The 20,267-nt window shown below is 42.7% G+C and overlaps 1 protein-coding gene across 1 annotated transcript; it reads left to right on the top strand.

Moving 5' to 3' along the window:
* Nucleotides 1-382: 382 nt before the first annotated feature.
* LOC308313863 (sodium-coupled monocarboxylate transporter 2-like) lies at nt 383-19,315 on the top strand (the record flags this gene model as incomplete). The annotated part of the gene is made up of 12 exons (XM_080761190.1): nt 383-495; nt 3,478-3,700; nt 6,465-6,530; nt 7,484-7,633; nt 9,696-9,784; nt 13,059-13,174; nt 13,671-13,738; nt 14,993-15,079; nt 16,222-16,412; nt 17,659-17,762; nt 18,689-18,783; nt 19,175-19,315. 12 exons carry the CDS (start codon nt 383-385, stop codon nt 19,313-19,315), a joined length of 1,443 nt encoding a protein of 480 aa, XP_080617316.1.
* Between the last annotated feature and the right edge of the window lie 952 nt (nt 19,316-20,267).

Below are 20,267 nucleotides of genomic sequence, written 5' to 3'. Positions count from 1 at the left end.
CTCTCTCTCTCTCTCTCTCTCTCTCTCTCACACACACACACACACACACACACACACACACACACACACACACACACACACACACACACACACACACACAGACCTTTGAGTTGCTCGGTTAATCCCTGGAGTCCATAGGAGATGGCCGGAGAACTGACCTCGTCAATACCGATACTGACTCAAGCCATGTCCTTATAATATATTATTAAACAAATCAAATTAACGTTTTCTTTCCGATCACCTGGAGTTTCCACCGGTTGTATACGTATAGCGCGTGGATAAGGATCACGTTATTCCAACCAGTTCCCTTTTCCCCTCCATCAGGCGCCCCGGGCTGGCCAGGGGGAGGCAGCATATAGAGACCAGGACCCAGTCAAGCGATATGGAGTCCTTCGGCGTGTGGGATTACGTCGTGTTCGCCGGCCTCTTCGTCGTCACCTGCGGCATCGGCCTGGCTGTCGCCGTCAAAGACAGGAAGCAGAAGTTCTCGTCAAGGTTGATGTCGTTTTAAAATGATGTATTTGGGTTTGCACAATGTTTTCAATTTCACATTAGTGTGGAAGGTGGATTCGTTTTTGAAGTGGGTTTGATACTTTATTCTTGTTTAGTATTAGTTTTGTCATTGCGATTACAGGGTTATCAGGGGTGATAAAAAAACATTTAAAATAATATATTCATAGTTAGAAACAGCACAGCTACAAAATTGGAAGACTAGTTTTGTAAACACGATACAGTTTCAGCTAGTTATCCTTTTCTATATAGAGCCTTGTTTTTATTTTCATTGAATTAAAATGTGTTGTAAATGGTGCATTTATATAAACGGTACATTTATATAGCATTTTTATCCAAATCACTTCCATTCGCGGTTCCGTTTTCCGGCCACTCTACCCCTGAACCACTGCCACCCCTATAGCTCAGATCGAGGCTCTCAACCTTTTCTTGATCTTGAAAATCTAAAAATTGTTCATGCGTTGTGAACTATTTTTGTCGTTTTTTCTTTTTTTTATATAGATACAAATAACAAACCAACTACAGTTCAACTCAGGTCTGTTTTATTAAGTCTGGAGGGTCTAATGCTTAAACTGAAATGACGATCGATGAATTCCGAATATTATCAAAGTAGCCAGCTGCTCTTGTGTCACGACTCACGGCACTATACTGTTGATTTGGACAGCACATTTTCATTTAGTCTTTTGAATAACATTTCAGTTAGCTTTTGTCATATTGCATAGCCACCTGCAATGTTTTAGTGTTTGTCTAGTTGTCTCAATATCATACGAATTTTAGTCGATTCAATCTACAGTCGATTTTGTCGTAATGCCTGATCTGACACATGGTTGCATGCTGACAACAGTAGATCCACGTTGTGAGCTTGTAGGCGCGAGTCCGACACGCACATGGCCGGTTAAGACTCATCCGTGGCGTCCGTGTGCGGTTCGGCCTCACTCACACCTAAAAAACATTTGTCTTGTCCGTGTCTTGTACGTGTGAAATGGCCACCCCAATGCATTTCCAATGGAAGTCACATGGTTTGACAAAACATTTTTGTTTGATGCGGGGCACAACACAGCCATCAAACAAAAATGTTTGAGACGAAAAATGTCGACTATACCTTTTTCCACTGACAAAAACTAAATGGAAACTAAATGAAAACTAAGCTATGATGACTAAAACTATAAGACTAAATATACCGACAATTTCGTCAACAAATCTAGACTAAAATGTTAGGAAGGAACTAGTGGACAAGAGATCCAGTGTAAGTCATTTTACAATTAGTTGCATGCTGAAAATAGCCGATCTACAAGCTCACAACGTCATTACGACGGCATCAAGGCCCGCCAAAATAAAATTTGTTCTAAATCAACTGTAGATTTAGTCGACTAAAATCTTATGATATTTAATTGACTAAAACTACACTAACGCTAACATTCCAAGTGACTAAAATGTGCCTAAAACTAAATGAAAACTATTCAAGAGACTATGACTAAAACTAAAATAAATATGTGCTGCCAAAAACAACACTGGTACGTCATAACTCGTAACAAACATATGCACCCACAATAATCACCTCTGGGCTAGTCTCGTCTCGCGTTGCCATACTGTTTTTCAAAAGCTTCCGTCATACAGTCTGGAGCAACGGAAGCTCTAGCAATAAAGCAGAAGTGGAGACTCCTTCCCACTTCCGTTTCGTCTTTACAGTCACGCAAATGTATCCTAATACGAATAGAAATCATCTAAACGTAATATGTTTACATATTATGCATAGCTTGTTGCTTAGCAGAAAAGTAAATCAAAAAATCACCATCCAGTGTGAAGTGAGGGGCGCTAATATATTAAAGGAGAATTCCATACTAAAAGGCTTTCTTACCTTTCTTTGTAGTTGTTACGTCCCCACCAAAGAGGTCCAGGTGTTATTTTGTGCAAAAGCTCCTTATTGGCTATTTCCCCTACCATAAGCCCTACATTAATTGCGTTGAATTGAATGGGAATTGAATGGGGCTATGGGGTGTTGTGTTAATTCGCTTATTTCCATCGCTCAAAATTATAATTTCTTTGTATATATCCTCTCTTCATAATGTAAATAATATCCCAAGCGGCACACTTTACTACTTCTTTCGATGGAAATAAGCGAACTATCATAACACCCCATAGCCCCATTCAATTCCCATTCAATGCAATGCAATTCAGGGGGCTTATGGAGGGCTTATGGTAGGGAAAATAGCCAATAAGGAATTTTTGCACAAAAAAACCATCTGGACCTCTTTGGTGGGGACGTAACAACTACAAAGAAAGGTAAGAAAGATAAGAAAGCATTCTAGCATGGAATTCTCCTTTAAAGTCTAACTCATGTTGCTATGATTAGGCGATGTAATGGTGATGTAATACAAACGGTGACAAAACAAACTCTTTATCGTCAATGGCATTTAATGTTTGTGTTTGTCGTTTTTAAAACAAACATTGAACTTAAAACAAACATTAAACCTGTGTAGCCTATAGGAGGGGAAAGACAACGTAATGATCGGTTTTCGGGAGGTGTATAGCTCCAGACTTCACTTCACTCTTGTGAATAGTTGTCTGGCTATATACGTGAAACCTCTACCTCTGGGTCCAATCCTTAGAGTATATATGAATAGAGATGACATCCGAGTTCTCCTTCCATCCACTTGCATTAAGTTGCTCAAAAGCGCATGAGGTCGATTTCACTCCTCCTTCCGGGTATAGGAACAGAGTGCATTCTGGGGTGGATTGCAATAGCGAGTATGGCCCCAAACACATGAACGCGCTGCCGTTGAACGCGCGCGAGCCTTGCTGCCGTCGTGAACGTGCACAATGATAGTCAACGGACCAGCGCGTTCCATGTGTTTGGGGCCAGGCTGCAATATCAAATTCGGCCACTATGTCCATTTGGCCTCAGTGTTTCCTCTGGGTGCCTTCTCTATTCATATATACTCTTAAGGTCCAATCCCATCCACGCAGGGAGTTCCTGGCGGGCGGGCGGCGGATGACCTTTGGCCCCGTGGCGCTCTCGCTGACCGCCAGCTTCATGTCGGCGGTCACCGTGGTGGGCTCGCCGTCGGACGTGTACCGCTTCGGAGCGTCCTTCGTCCTGTTCGGAGTGGCGTACGCCGTCGTCACGGTGACCACCGCCGAGGTCTTCCTGCCCGTCTTCTACCGCTCTGGGATCACCAGCGTCTACGAGGTTTGTAAAAACACCAATCATCACAGTCGTTTATTATTATAAGTAGGGAAGTCTGATATTATCGGACGATATTTGCATAATTATGGAATATATATCGGGAAAATATCGCTTTCATTAATTGAAAACTACATTTCTCCCCTGCAATTTATAATAATGCCTATTTTCATTTGGATAACCTTACATTTATGAATGCATACAGCGGGACATCACAATAATACTAGGCAGATTGTGTTTAAGATGGAGTGCCATGATTTTTGTATTTTATCTGTTTTGCATGTGTTTATCGCTGTCACTCGATCCTGTAGGTTCACACTCTATAACATATGACAAATTAGACCGTTCCTCAGGCAGGAGTCAGGCCAGCTCCTAATCCAGACATCTTGTCAAAACTTGAATATTGTAACTCCCTCCTTTCTGGCCTATACCGGCATGTGCACTTAAGCCTCTCCAACTGATCCAAAATGCCGCAGCTCGCTTGGTCTTCAACCAGCCAAAGTTCCACTCGCTTCCGGTCGCTGGCATTCAAAGCAACCAAAGGTATGGCTCCCCCATATCTCCCCCATATATGATTGAACCCTCTCGCGCACTCAGATCAGCCAACGCAGGGAAGCTGGAAGTACCCTCACTAAAAACGCCGGGACAACGCTCCACACGTCCCAATCTCTTCTCCCTTCTGGCTCCAAAACTGTGGAATGCACTTCCCATTGCAGTCAGAACTGCAGCCTCACTCCCAATCTTCCGCCGCAGTCTGAAAACCCACCTTTCCAGACTCCATCATGGCCCATAGCACTTACCCTACCCCTTAGATCAGTGGTTCCCAAAGTGGGGTCCGGGGACCCCCATGGGTACCTGAGGGAGTTCCAGGGGGTCCTCAGCTAAATGATAAAGGGTCCATTTTGTACACTCAGAGTTAAAATAACATCGATTTTACAATATAAATTGGGGGTCAGAGATAGACATGCCATTTAATGGGGGGTCCGTAGACTAGTACCGTAGACTAGCACTTTTTGTAGACTTAGATAACATTTGATACAGACTTATAGCATGTCATGTAAGCACTAGAATTGCATTGTATATAGTCATAGCACTTCAATAGTACATGTAGCAATAGTATATGTTAAACTTTATAATATAAACTACATATTATGTATAGTTTCATTATATAGATATATTCCACTGTTATGTTCTTAGCGTACACATGATTCATGATAACTACTTCTTATGTATGTAATGTATTGCCATGCTTTTTCTTCTTGTATAATGTAAATCGCTCTGGATTAAGAGTAAGTAGCCTTGCCGAGCCATGAGGCCCATAGGGCAGGAGCCTGTCTCCTGTTTCTGTAGCGTGAGGCAGCTTGATGTACAAGTACACCCCCTGGACATGACGCTAGTATGTCACAGGGACTTACCCCCCAATCCAACCCTTGATGCTGAGTGTCAAGCAGGGAGGCACTGGGTCTCATTTTTAGAGTCTTTGGTATGACCCGGCTGGGGATCGAACCCCGACCTCCCAGTCTCAGGGCGGACACTCTAACCACAAGGCCACTGAGCAAGGCCACTGAGCTGGATTAAGAGCATCTGCTAAATGCCTATAAATTGTAAATTGTTTATAGAGCTAACATTACTCTAATAGACCCACAGGTGTGGTTATAATATTCAAATAATGTCTTCCCTGTGTATTTTTGTTTTCTCCCTGAAAGCTGAAAGCCTTTCAGTCAAAAGGCCCAATTGAAATAACATCATTTTAGTGATATCATAACCCTAACCCCTCCAACATTATCAAACAACAACAGCTGGGGGCGAGGGGGGCTTTAAGTTCAGGTGGGCGGTGGTGAAAACCAGGCATACTTAATGAACTGGTGTGGCCACATAAAAACATAATTTGAACACTTTCTGTACACCTTTTTGGAAGAAATCTTCCTCCTAGTATTTAGTACCTGATGATCATGTTTTAGGCGGGGGGAAAATCACGGCACTCGATCTTTAATAATAATACAAATCTACGAAGTTACTATAGTCACTAAAGTTTTGAAATAATCATAGTGGAGTAAAGGTAACATTTTTGCCTCTGAGTAAATGTACAGAAAATTGAAAAAACTATACAGTACTAAATGTTTAGTTACATTCCACCACTGGGTTTAAAGTGAATCCATATGGGGATCATGAACAGACATGGTTCAACTCTGTGCAGGAGGCTGCTTTAGGCACCTTTGCAGTGGTGAACAATCTACATGTAAAGTCTGAAAAAGACAAAAAAGTGGCCTCACACTCATAGCCACAGTGTATGACACATAGTATAAACGTATAGACGCCCTTTCCGGCTCTGGAGCGTATGTGCTCAACGGAGGGGAGGCAAAACATTCCCGAGATTCCTGGCGAAGCCCCGCGTCACAGAGCGCATGTTCGGGTCTGATATGTCCCTTAAAAGATGCGCTGTGATTGGCCAGTAATCACTCGAGTGGCAGCGTGACGTAACGTGCCTTCCACTCTTCCGGCGTACTTCCTCTCCCAGTGTAAATTCCTCCGCCCCTTCCTTCAATACAAACACACATCGCTCCAACAAACTGCATCTATTTTTTAATATCTATGGTATGACATACCCTGAAGACAGGCCGAAGTCTGCCGAAACGTTGGTCTTTTATTCTCTTTGTCCCATATCAATGAGTAATCTGCACTTTGGCTATGAGTGTGTGCGGCCACTTTCTATTAAGACTGTACATTGCGACATGGTTTAACTAACAGGAACCATGATGTCTCTCTGCAGTATTTGGAGCTGAGGTTCTGTAGAGCGGTTCGACTCGCTGCCACACTGATATACATGATCCAAACGGTATGTACACGTACACGAACACACACACGCACACACACACACACACACACACACACACACACACACACACACACACACACACACACACGCCCCTATATCACCAGTAAGACTCCTTAAAGCCAAGGCGAGAAGCGCCCACATGCAGGTCTGAAGCAAAGGCTGTGCATAGTACACGAACATAGACACTTCACAGAGTATACCACTTGGAATTATACAAATCGTTTGAGGTTTGGCAGAGTCTGGCATGAGGAGCATTGTGTGTGTGTGTGTGTGTGTGTGTGTGTGTCCGTCCGGAGAATGACCCGAAACATTGAGTGCAGCATTACATGAAGAGTGTGCGGAAGCGTGTGACAGGCTTGAGTGTTACAGGCTTCCTGCAGGTTTGCATATTAAGTGCGACCTATAGACCGATTCAGAAACGGGTCTCATTTGTGTTCCTAAAACAGAAATATTGGGTATTGGGTAAGACTGACGTTATGTATCTTTCAGGACCTTTCACTGCTTTGTCTCAACCATTACTCAATGGCTCTGGTCTCAGCCACGCAGTAGATATTTTGACATTCCGTTTTTTGTTTTGTTTTGGGGGGAATGTTGCCACTACTGTTGGAGCAGCCATAAACTACACAGGTTCACCCCGATGTTCTGGGCATCTTTGTAATGTTAGTGTTAGTAAAAAGCAGGTAAAAGAGTAACGTTTGAGGCAGACTATCATGAGTCACTTTTCCATTCACTGTAGTAGAAGGAGGTGCGGGGAAACTGCAGATATGTCGTCTCCGCCTACAGGAAATACGTTGTCTGCGACCATGAGACCCGTTTCTGAATCGGTCTATAGTCGCAATGACTGTGTGTGTGTGTGCGTATGGTGCATAATTATATTGCACCATAGTCTCGGTAAGAGTGTTGGTGGTGTTCCACAGGGCCCTGTACGTGGCCACCATAGGCTCTGTTAACAGTGTTGGTCGGTGTTCCACAGGGCTCTGTACGTCAACCTCCTGGGTCTGTGGCTCATCCTGGTCTGCAGCGTTCTGTCTGGTCTCGTCATTTACGCTCTCTACGCCCGCTGTGACCCCCTGACCTCCGGCAGGGTCTCCGCTCCTGACCAGGTCAGTCACTGATTGGTTTAACTCAGTGGTTCTCAACCTGTCTGGTGTTAATTGAAGACCAGACCATTGTGCTGGTGTCCAACTTGTAGATGTCATTAGTGGGTCCAGTCAGCTTGACACATTCTCCATGAATATACATATGACTGGTTTTTTTTTGAGCCGCTATAGAACATACTGTACTGTAGCCTCGAAGCAAGATGGCCGCCGGGTGAACTACGTCAGAGACTCCGCCTTGAGCCATCTAGCCTTTATATATGTCTATGTTCAATTTAGCCAGGCTTTATGATCCTGGCTCGCTAAATCCGCCCATTCTAAAGGGCAGTCCATACTGTGTCCGACCATCGAACTTTTCGTCGCAAAGCTCCGGTACAACTACAACATGACGTCACTCGCAACTTCTGAAACGCATTCCTCAGAATTTTTGTTCTGAAAGCTGCACTCCCAGATGTTGTGACTCGCCGAACTCTACTTCGGAGAAAAAATAAAAGTCTGATCTTTCCGACGAAAAGTTCGGTGGTCGGAGACAGTATGGACTACCCTTAAGCCTCGCTTGGCTTTAGTGGAACGGAATAAACCAGGCTGTACAGATCAGGATTTAACAAACCTGGTTTTGGCTTAAATCTTATATAGTTAATCCAAGTTTCGTTAGTTACTGATGGTTTAATTAACCGGGTTTACAGTTAATTTAGTTGACTATTCATGAACAGTCATCAGTGGTGGAAGGAAAAAGTAGCCTACTCAAATGTTTGACTTAATGGAACTACAACATGCATTTTTAAACTGTTTTTAATATTTAATCACACAATCATATTGTCAGGAGGTGGTTTTCAAGCAGGACCCAAATGCAAGGAAGTCGGGATCTTAGAAGTCTTTATTCAAAAAAAGACCTAGTATAGCAGTATGGTGCAAACAAAACATAGACTTGGAACTCAGGTGACAATACAATAATCCAACAGGGAACAAAACCAAACACAGGGCTTAAATAGGTACAAGATTAACAGGACACAGGTGAACTCAAATCAAATCAACACAAGGATTGGCTGGGGGAAAAACAAGACACAGGTGAAACAAAGAACCAAAAATCAGGGAAGGTGAGACAAGGCAGGAAACTACTACAAAGGAGGACAGGAAACACAAAGCATCACTTCAAAATAAGAATCAGGAACACCAAACACAACCCACAGAAGGCAGATCCTGACACATATTGTTTATGTACCTCAAACATTTTTCTTGTGGTTTGAGCCTAAATCACCACTCTGATATCCAGTCCATGTAATTTCTGCCTGGCTTCTGAAGCAGTTGCAGCTGCAGTACCACAATGTCCTGAGGTGCTGGGGGCGCTAATATGCAAATTATTGTATCTTTGAATCATTATAATACTGATGCTAGATAAACCCAGGCTTGTTTCCATTCCATGCCAGCTTGGAAAATCAACAATGGTGGACATTGTATACCAAAGTAGAAATATTGGCGAGATCGCCTTTTCACGCCTTTTTTATCAATTGGTATGGTTCACAACTGTGTTCTTTACGCACTCGTAAGTTAACACTCCCGTTGCGGTGCACTGAACAAAATTAATATTTCCGCTGCCATACGTCTATGGGAACGCAGTTTTTAGGATCGTAATATCTCGGATTCTTCTTTTTGGACAAAAACTGGCTTGATCCTTTCTCTAAACAATATGATCCTCGGTTACAAAATGTATCTTTTGGGTGAATTAAATAACATTCATGTGACATGATGTTACATATAACTTACACTTCCGTTTCGGAGTGAAACGGCTTTCAAAATAAGACGGTCTAACGTTGAAGTGAACGGGTGGCGATCCGTGAGTTCCTCTCCAGCCACTAGATGGCAATGTTAGCGGTAAATGAGTTAGTGTATGTTTTGTAAAAATAATTAATAAAAGTAACTAGTTATCAGATAATTGTGAGTAAATGTACAATATTTACCTCTGTGTAGAGTAGAAGTAAAATGATTGAACTAAAGTAAAAGTGCCTCAAACGTGTACTAAGATACTTAATTAAATGTAACGATAATACCACTGGTCATGTATTTTCAGATCATGCCGTACTTTGTGATGGAGATTCTGAGCGGGTTCCCAGGGCTTCCAGGGCTGTTCGTGGCCGCTGTGTTCAGCGCAACTCTGAGGTTGGAGCAGTGTTGTTTTCGTAGACTAAAACCAAGACGAAAGATGTTCGTCGACTAACTTTTTTCACTGACGAAAACTAAAGGACAAAAACAAAATTAAAACTAAGCTATGATGACTAGAACTAAGACTAAATATACTGACAACTTCGTCAACTAATAAAAGCTAGACTCAAATGTTAGGAATTAAGGGACCCAGTAGAGAAGAAATCCAGTATAAGTAATTTTACACTTGGTTGCATGCTGAAAATAGCAGATCTACAAGCTCACAATGTGTCGCAGAGCAAAGCGTTGCGTGCTTGTAGATCTGCTATTTTCAGCAAGTGTCAAATCTGTCATTACGACGGCATCAAGGCCCGCCAAAATACATTTTGTTCGACTAAATCAACTGCAGATTTAGTCGACTAAAATCTTATGATATTTAGTCGACTAAAACTAGACTAACAAAAAAACATTCAAGGTGACTAAAATGTGACTGCAACTAAATGAAAACTATTCAAGAGACTATGACTAAAACAACTCTGAGGTTGGAGCAAGTTAAAAATGTGTACAAAATCTATTGAAAATAGCAGATCTACAAGCTCACAATGCGTTGCGTTGTGACGCATTGTGAGCTTCAAATGGCCGAAATGTATAGGGTTGAAGCTTAGAGTATATATGAATAGAGATGGCATCAGAGTTCTCCTTCCATCCACTTGCATTAAGTTGCTCAAAAGCGCATGAGGCGATTTCACTCCTCCTTCCGTGTAGGAACAGAGTGCATTCTGGGATGGATTTGCCCCAAACACATGAACGCGCTGCCGTTGAACGTGCACGAACGCGCACGAACGTGCTGCCGTCGTGAACGTGCACAATGATAGTCAACGGACCAGCGCGTTCATGTGTTTGGGTCCATGCTGCAATACCAAATTTGGCCACTATGTCCAGTGTTGAAGTGGTTCAAAAATCACCAAAGTAATATAGTAACTGTTAATGGCATTTAATGTTTGTTAGGGACAAGATGACGCAAATTTTCCCTTCATTGTCAATGGCGTTTTTAAAACAAACATTAAACCTGTATATAGCCTCAAAATGTACTCTAGCTCATATACAATAGCTCTAGCACCACAGCAAAAAAACAAACAAAAAAGGTGTAAGGCAGAAACCTGTGGCCTGTAGAATGATGTTACCGTAGGTGTTTGATGAGCGAGGAGGGGATCTTCCGCGGATTCATGTCGTTCTTCCGGGTTCTTGGAAACTCCCCCAGCCACTGCGTTTAGTTTTTACTGAGGTTAGGTTTAGGTATAGTTTATTGAGGTTAGGTTCAGGTATAGTTTTACTGAGGTTAAGGTTAGGGTTAGGTTTAGGTATAGTTTTACTGAGGTTAAGGTTAGGGTTAGGTTTAGGTGTAGGCTGTCAATCACAGCAACTGGCCAGTCACAGCGCACCCTCTACGTCACTCCGTACTCAACCCCTAGAAACATTAAAGAGGAATGTGCATGGAGGTGCAGCCAGGGCTCCTGCAGGAGGTTTGCACATGTGCAGTATAAACAGGAACTGCGATGATGTGTTCCAGCAGAGGTGCATGAGAATTGCTGATCCTGAACTGAAATAATAAAAAGGATATAAAAAAAGAGAATAGTACAAAGTTGATTTAGTTTTTATTTTATAACTGTGGAAAAAAAAAATGTGTATAACAGACTGAAAGATAAAGGACAAGTACATTTACTGAATGTTAATGTTTTTGTATATTTTCTTTTGTGGATTTTCCATGTTCTTTAGTTGGCAAACTTTTATTTTTGTGAAATGACAAAGGAACATGGATATTCAAGTGCTGTGGATGAAAACATTTGAAAAGGAAAGGGTGACTGCTGTTTAATTCTCTCTGTTCTGGATCTCATTATTTACTTCACAAGTTATGAGCTTTCTATCACCTCTGCTGGAACACTCCATCATCGCAGTTCCTGTTTACACTGAGCATGTGCAAACCTCCCGCAGGAGACCGGGCCGCACCTCCGTGCCTTATCCTCTTTATTTGTCCTAGCGTACATAGAGTGGTCCTTATGGGCAAAAGAGGTGGCTGAAATGTGGTTGGTTTTATTCTTATTTTACTTGTTTTTTCCAATAAAGTTGTCTTTTTCTCATGTCCCCGATATTATTATTAAAGGACCAAGTCCTTTCAGGACTGCTTTTTTGTAGTTTATTTTCTTCCGCCAAAAATAGCAGTTCTGGCTGAACCATGCAGTCGGTTTTCACGAAATTTGGAGATATGGTAGAGGGCCATGCCAAACGGTGAGGATGCGAAGCCCACAACCATTGGCCAAAGTAATAGCTCATTGTCTCCCAAACACCCAAGCTGAAAAGTTGTGTTCCCTTTTTGTTGCTGTTATTATAGTTAAGTTTCAGATGGGCTGGTCGTAAGTATTCTTTTGGGTGTCCACCAGTCCCTGTTTTGCAATGCAGGATTTTAAATACATTTGTAATGTCTTTGTAAACTTTTGATCTGACTGTGTCTGTCCTTTTATCTTAGCCCTTGGTTGAGCCAAGTTTAAAGGGCCGTAACAATGCTAGAAACTGATTTGTTTAGTGTGGAAACATGTATTAAGAACTTGATCCTGATCAAATCAGGTTCTTTACTTGATAGATTATTTGACACTGAGGGTGGGGTAATAAGCCTAGAACCTTGGCAGAGTAGCCTACTTATGAATAGTCTGCAGAAGTGTGGAGGCATGTGAAGTGCTGGTTAGCTCGGCCATAGCTGACACACACCACATCGAGACTATTCCGATTCTGGTAGTGGGATGGGATATCGCCTTTTGTCTGGAAATTCATTTTGTGTTTAAAGATTCGTGACAAATTGTATTGTGAACCTAGTATCGTTATTCGAATCGTATTGTGAGTTGAGTTGAGTGAATCGTTAAAGTGAAAAGGATGGTGGAAGGAGGGAGGGTTGGGGAGGGGTGGGATGGGAGGGAGAAGGGGGGGGGGGGGGGGGGCTATTGTGTTCAGTTAACACATTCTGTGCCAAAAAGTATTAATTCGTTTTAGCAGCACAACCCTGTGCCAGGACGTAATATTACGGTTTAATTAAAACAATATTATTTATTATTTTATTTGTCCTTATTTCTCTGGCACCTGCACAACACTTTCCGTCCAACAGGTGGCACTGAATGTGTTGATTTTGTATGACTTTTTTCTTTTTTTTTGAAGAAAACAAAAGGTCTTCCTCTGCACAGTTTTATAGATGAATGGAGGTATAAACCTTAACGTGACGTGTCCTCCTCCTCCTCCTCCTCAGCACAGTGGCTGCCAGCATCAACGCTCTGGCCACCGTCACCTTCGAGGACTTTGTCCGGCCGTGCTGCGCCACCCTGTCACGCACCGATGCCAGCGTCGTGATCAGCAAAGGCCTCTGTAACTATGCACTCTCCAGCCTTAAAGACTAATTTCGTAATATATCTGTAAATACAGCCCTGGCCTTAAGGCCTTTTCAGATGGGCAGCGACTGACGCGACTAGTAATTAATTATCAATGAGAGGTGTGCAGGGTGAATGATAAGGGGACGTCGCAGGACAACAGCAGTAGCTGTGTGGGGTGAGTTTAGTGAATGATAATGACATGCAGTAGCTGTGCAGTGCACATTGATACGTCAAACTGGTGTTTTTCCTCAACCCTCACCACAGACCAATCAGAAGCCACTATTCCATTTCAGCCTTCATATATCGCGCTTACCTCATGTGGAGAATAGGAGACTGTCCAGACTGAGTAGCGCAGTGACATTTTCAGATCCACGGAAAGCAGCGAATCAGGCTGGAATCCAGGCTATAGTAATTACGTACATTAAACGTGTGCAGGTGTGCTGTTTGGATGTGAAACGTACCGTGTAATTATAACAGTATAATTATAACAGGTGTGCTGTTTGGAGCAGCTTGCACTGCGATGGCAGTCCTTGCTTCCTACATGGGAGCTCTTATACAGGTAATGCTGATGGTTTAACCCAAAGATCAATACTGGTTGATTATCTGATTGGTTAACCCAATGATCAATACTGATTGATACAGATTGAGACGTACAGTGTAAGCTGCTGACGAAGGGACATCTCCCAAATCAAAACACGCGTGATTGAGTTCAATCACATAAAATTAAGCAATATTATACAACAGGTCGTTTCGAGGAAGCAATCTGATTGAAACAGCCTTCTAGCCGTGGTTCAAACGAGCACCACTCCACACCTAATCAAAACAAAGAATTCAGCTGCTCTGTTTTCCTAGAGCGCAGCAAATTCGGTGGCTAGGCTAGCTAGTTTCTTGGGACATTTGTGGTCGTATTGACTACATCTGTCAATAAAAAGATATGTTTTTAGTTTTAAGGGTAACTGTTGTATCAAACTATCAATTCAGTGATGCTTGCGGAACTCGACTACGTCTTGTTCCTGACCGCATCACTGTCGTGGCAATAATCACGTTAAACCACACCCTCTCGTGTAATATTGCTTAATTACATGAGAGGGCGCTGCTTTACCGACAATAATGCACACCTGCGTTGCTGCAGGAATAAGATATTTCCCTAAAAAAAACAATTCAATTCAATTCAATTAAATTAAAACTAAATTAGTCTCTAAAACAAAACAAATGTACGTCCCAAGAAACTCTAGCATAGCAACCCAGTCGGCTCCGCTCTAGGAGATCAGCACAGCTGATTTTTATGTTTTGATTAGGTGTTCCATCATGCTCGTTTGAAGCATGATTAGATGGCTACTTCAACCAATCAGATTGCTTCCTCGAAACGACCCGTTGTTTATATACATTTAAACCCTGAGAACCTCTCTCCCATTGGTGTAAAGTAACTACGTACATTTACTTAAGAACCATTGTATGGTATTTGTACTTTACTTCTACTCCACCACATCTCAGATCCAATAATTTTTATTTTACAATTATTTTACTTTGGGGGTGTTCATTTTGATTAGAAAACATACATCAATCACTTCAACCCTATATACATTTCGGCCCATTTTTCAAAAGATTTTGTACACATTTTGAACTTTCTGCAATAAGAGTACTTTTACTTTTAGTACTTTAGGTACATTTTGATGTCGATACTTTTGTACTTTTACTCAAGTACATTTTGAATACGGGACAGTTCTAATTGTAATGGAGTACACAGTATTGATACTTTTACTTAGTATACTTTCTTTCCCACCACTGCTGTCCTACGTACGTACGCCACCAGGCCGCGCTGAGCATCCATGGCATGTGTGGAGGACCCATGCTGGGGCTGTTCACGTTGGGGATCATCTCTCCATGGACCAACTCCAAGGTTTGATCCACCAACACACGGAAGATTCAGAAGGTGCCATCCTCTCAGGCTATAGAGCGTTGCAGTCCCGCCCCCTTTCATGATAACGCCAGGCCCAGGAAATAGTTCCCAATGCATTTTTCCCATAGACATTTCAAAACATATTTATTTAAATACCTTATAGGCGTCGTACAAAGCCAACTCTTGTCGTGAGTTGAAAAACAAAAGAAGAAAAACAACAAAATAAGTGTGGTGACCTGCCGTTTTCTTCTTCTTTCTAATTATTTGTTCAGCCCAAAATTTTTAGTTTGTTGTCATGATTTGTCACGACAAGAGTTGGCTTTGTCCACGGCGTAAACGTCTTTAAATAAATACTTTCTGAAAAGTCTGAGGAAAATGAACGGGGATTTATTTTCCGGGTCTCTCTAGGGGGCGGGACTGCAACGCTCTATAGCGACGGTATATTTGCACAGGGCTATAGCATAGCCATAGATATTAAAAATCACACCCGTGTGAAGTGAGGGGCGCTCTTATCATCTTACAACATCGATGTGATGTAATGATGATGTAAAACAAACGGTGTCAGAACAAACATTAAATTATCTTTATTGTTAATGGGATTTAATGTTTGTGGTATAGTGACTAAACAAACAGTAATTTATCTTAATCTCTCTTCTGTTAATGGCATTTTTAAAACAAAAATTGACCTAAAAACAAACATTAAACCTGTATATACTGTAGGAGGCCCTCAAAAAATATAGATGCCTCATTGGCCACTGCAGTTCATTGGAGCGACGTGTCTCCATTGAAGGCAGGAGGTCAAGAGGAATGCCCGTTTAAAGTTTTCATTTTCAATTTAGTGCTATTGCACCACCCCTTTGGCCAATGGTGGTGGGCTTCGCTTCCTCACCGTTTTGCATAGCCCTCTCCCTACCATGTTGCCAAGCTAAACGACTGCACGGTTAAGCCAGAACTGCTACTTTTGGTGGAAGGAGGAGAAGAAAAAAAAAAACAGACAAACACAATAAGTGACCTGCAAGAAGTTATTTCGGCCTTTGTCCCTTCATAAAAAAAAAAAAACATTGATGAATTAAATGTAACAAACTTCAGTACAAGAAAACCTCCCGCGCCTTTGACTGTGCAGTGTTCATGTCGGTCCACAGGGGGCGGCGGGGGGCTTGCTGGCGGGCATCGGCCTGACTTTCTGGACCCGGGTGGGTTCTCTGCTGTACCCGCCTCTGGCCCACAGCACCAGACCGCTGGCACTGAGCACGGCGGGGTGCCCGCCGCACTTCAACATGACCCACCTTTCTACCGCTACCGACGCCATGGCGGATGCAAACTCTACAGACAGGTAACTAGTCAGAGGGTCATCGCCATAATTGCTTGCTTGCTTGCGGTGGACATTTTTGTCAAAATATTTTTTTTTGCCACGGACATACATAATAAGTGGACAATAATATTACCAGTGTTGGGTAACGTACGTTATGTAACGTAATATATTACCGAAATGCGGTAACGTGTAATATAATATATTACTGAAGAAAAAAAAATTGTAATATGTAATTTTTCGCCCTTAACGCGTTATTTCCGCGTTACAAACTTAGAATCCATCCACCAAAAAAAGTGCATTATAGCCGCAGCATCAGACACTATACAGTCACCTGTAGGCAGGAGACAGCAGCAGCGCACCAGAGAAGTGACAGATTAGAACGGTGGTTGCATGTTGAACTTGCTATAATGCTACCGCTGTCTGGCCTCTGGTTTGCGAACCAAATGAATTGCTTAGTGCTCAGCATCAAAGTATATAACTTAAGTTAACTTGCCAAATGCTTAAATGTTATATACGCCCATAGATTCATCCGCAATAGCTCGTTTTGGAAGCGTCGGGGCTTAACGACACTGCTGTCTCGTCGAACCCATGTGAATAACCTAAATTACCTAATCAACGTCACCACGGTAAATGCTCCATATAACTATGAAAGCGCTAATGTTAATGTTCACTGCATATATACGTAATATAGTTGACCAAGCAATGTTACAGTCCACTGTAGTATACCCAACACTGAATATTACCCGAAACACAATGACACAAAGACTATGCTGTCTGTAACTCTCAGAGTTAAGGGGGTCGTTGCAAATGAAACATTTGAGAACCACGAGTACTAGTTGGACTCCTAAGAGATGAATGCATAATAACGTTGTATCGCTGATGTATTAGGCTACAACATGGGCGTGCACTGATGGTGGTGCAATTTGCCCTCTGGACAGCAATGTGCCCCTTTGAAAGACTTTGAAACACTAGCAATGATTACTGTCACAATATAGAGCTACTTAACACTTATTTTAACAAACACGTGACTTATCACTTACATGCATGCTGTCATAGTCTAATTGCCAGGTATTAATTCATTAATTATTCCACTCCCGGCCAGCATTTCTTACCTAATTTGGTTGACCCACAGAACCCACGACCTGAACCAGACATCAGTACTTTTTTTCTGGAACCGAGAATGACCACCTGTAGGTCCTGGGACTCATTTACATTGAAAACTGCAACGCTGTCAGTGACGTGTTGCTCTGCTCTGTGCTGCCTGCAGGCCCCTGCTGGCGGACACCTGGTACTGCATGTCGTATCTCCACCTCAGCACGCTGGGATTCACAGCCACCGTCGCCATGGGAACACTGATTAGCATCCTCACTGGTACGTCAGCATGGGAACACTGATTAGCATCCTCACAGGTACGGTAATGATAGTTTGCCAAAAATAAAGGAAAACACTTTTCGGGCCGTGTAGGGCGTAAAATGTGTGTAATTTCAATTTACAATTGAGGCATTTAGAAGACGCTCTTAATCCAGAGTGATTTACAGTAAGCATGAACAAAAGACATAGGTAATACATCAAATACATTAAAAAAATCATCATGAATCAAACGTATGTGAAGAACCTAACAGTGGAATATCTATATAATGAACTATGCATATAGTGTTATATGTCTACATAACAATGCTATCTAAGTTGAGCCTTTGCATACACCTGCAAGGTCATCACGGCTATAATGTGTTTTCAGACTACGGCGGAAGATTGGGAGTGCAATGGGAAGTGCAGCTTCCCTGCGTTGGCTGATCTGAGTGCGCGGGAGGGTTTGTAGGGTTCTATCATACTAGCAAGATATGGGGGAGCCTATACCTTTGGTTGCTTTGAATGCCAGCATCAGAGTTTTGGATTTTGTGCGGGCAGCAACCGGGAGCCAATGGAGGGAGCGGAGAAGGGGGGAAACATGTGAGAATTTTGGCTGGTTGAAGACCAAGCGAGCTGCAGAGTTTTGGATCAATTGGAGAGGATTAAGTGTGCATGCCAGTAGACCAGTAAAGACGTAGTCACAATAGTCAAGTTTTGACAAGACTGATTTAGTATAAGGCCTCGGGCCTTAATTGTCGGGCCTGTTGAGAACTCTAGTTTTCCCCGGGTGCGGCTGCACTAATGACTTTGGAGCGGGCCCGTCTAGAGTTTGATGGACAGGTATCAGTCAAAAGGGAGACATCAAAGAGGAAGGACGGATGGGAAAGGATCAACATAATGGAATGTCAGCAAATCTCCAGATTGAGTTTTGTTTTTCTTTTTTTAAGGAGCCAATAAGGGGAAGGATGTTAATCCATTGCTTCTCCGGCCAGCAGGGGGCCTCAGCTGCTTCAAGAGCGCATGTCGTGACGACGACAAACCAGTAAGAGATTTACTATCTGACCTGCTATTCAGTGATAATTTCGGTGACTAAAACTATGGCAAAAACTGTTTGTCAACTACTTTTACTTCACTGACGAAAACTAAATCAAAACTAAACCAGCCAGTTGCACCTCCACATCACACTAAAGTTCAAACCTAGCCTGGTTATAGCTTAGTTAAATGTCTATGCATTGTATGTATACAGTAATGCCTAAGATATCGACTTAAACGCCATTTAAGCTATATAACTAGGCTAAGTTTGTGTGACTCTGTGAGGTGGTGCAACTGGCTCTAAAAGATGACTAAAACATAACATAATTTCATTCAAAGACTATGACTAAAACTTAATGAAAATGTGCTGTCCAAATCATACTGTGTGTGTGTGGCTTCAGGCCGAGGAGCGTCCAGACGTCGACACTGAGCGCCAGCAGGGCACAGACAAGATGGCCGCCACAGCCAGCCCAACCTCATCTGGCCACAACAGAGAAGATGGGTGCTACATCAACGCTGCATTCGACACACAAACACACTAGAGACCTGCGTATGGCGGATTTAGCCGCGGTTGCTGCGGGTAACAGCGGTTGGCGGGTGGTGCGGTTAGGATGATATAATTAATGCGGTTGGATAACGGGTGAGTTGGATTATGAGTTATACCCTCATATATTTCAATGGTGGTGTCCCAAGCCAGTAGAGACCTGGGGATGGCGGATTTAGCCGCGGGTAACCGCGGTTGGTGGATGGTGCGGTTAATATTAATCTGGGATCACTAAAGAAGGAAAGGCCAAGCCAAAAAAAAAGAACCGGTTTGATATCAATAATAAAGCTTATCAGACGGAACGTTGCGCCAATAGCAATAGCGGTTGGGTTCCACTAGCTGCAGAACCTTCCGTCAGCAGCAGTTGATTTGTTAAGCCCACCACACACCGGCTGCGGGCCGCCTCCATTATTTTCAATTAACCTATCGCACACCGGCTCCGTCCGCCGCGTCGCGCCGCGTCGCCTGGTGCGCCGATAGAACCAGTTCTATTTTGCAGGCGTCGCCACGCGGCAACGCGTCGCGCCGCAGACGGTCGCAGACGGTGTGTGATGGGCTTTAAACATCACCTTTCCGTTCTTGAAGTTACATGCGGCCCCCACCTTCACCTCCACCTGATATATTATTGATTTCAGCTGTTACAATTCCAAACATGCAAACACGAGCCGCTTTAATCACGTCACTGTAGTTTAAAACCCTTTTCTCTCTGATTATTTTTCCAAATTGCGTTTTTGGATCAAAGCAAGCTGTTGTACCATACGGCTCATAAGTCAAAGCATCACCTTTCGCTAACATCCCGGGGTATTTTTTTATTTTTTTACAATAGCGCTAATGCTTCACAATGGCATACATACAAAAACAACAGAATTCAAATGTGATGTAAAAGATACAATCCATGATTTATTATTTTACACAAAAGAGTGATATTCAAATGATTTGATGGTACTCAG

This window comes from Protomyctophum bolini, assembly GCF_963924005.1.
Source record: "Protomyctophum bolini genome assembly, chromosome: 4".
In the NCBI taxonomy this organism is placed as follows: Eukaryota; Metazoa; Chordata; class Actinopteri; order Myctophiformes; family Myctophidae; genus Protomyctophum; species Protomyctophum bolini.
Note: the sequence above shows the minus strand (reverse complement) of the source record. Positions and strands in the feature narration are given on the sequence as shown.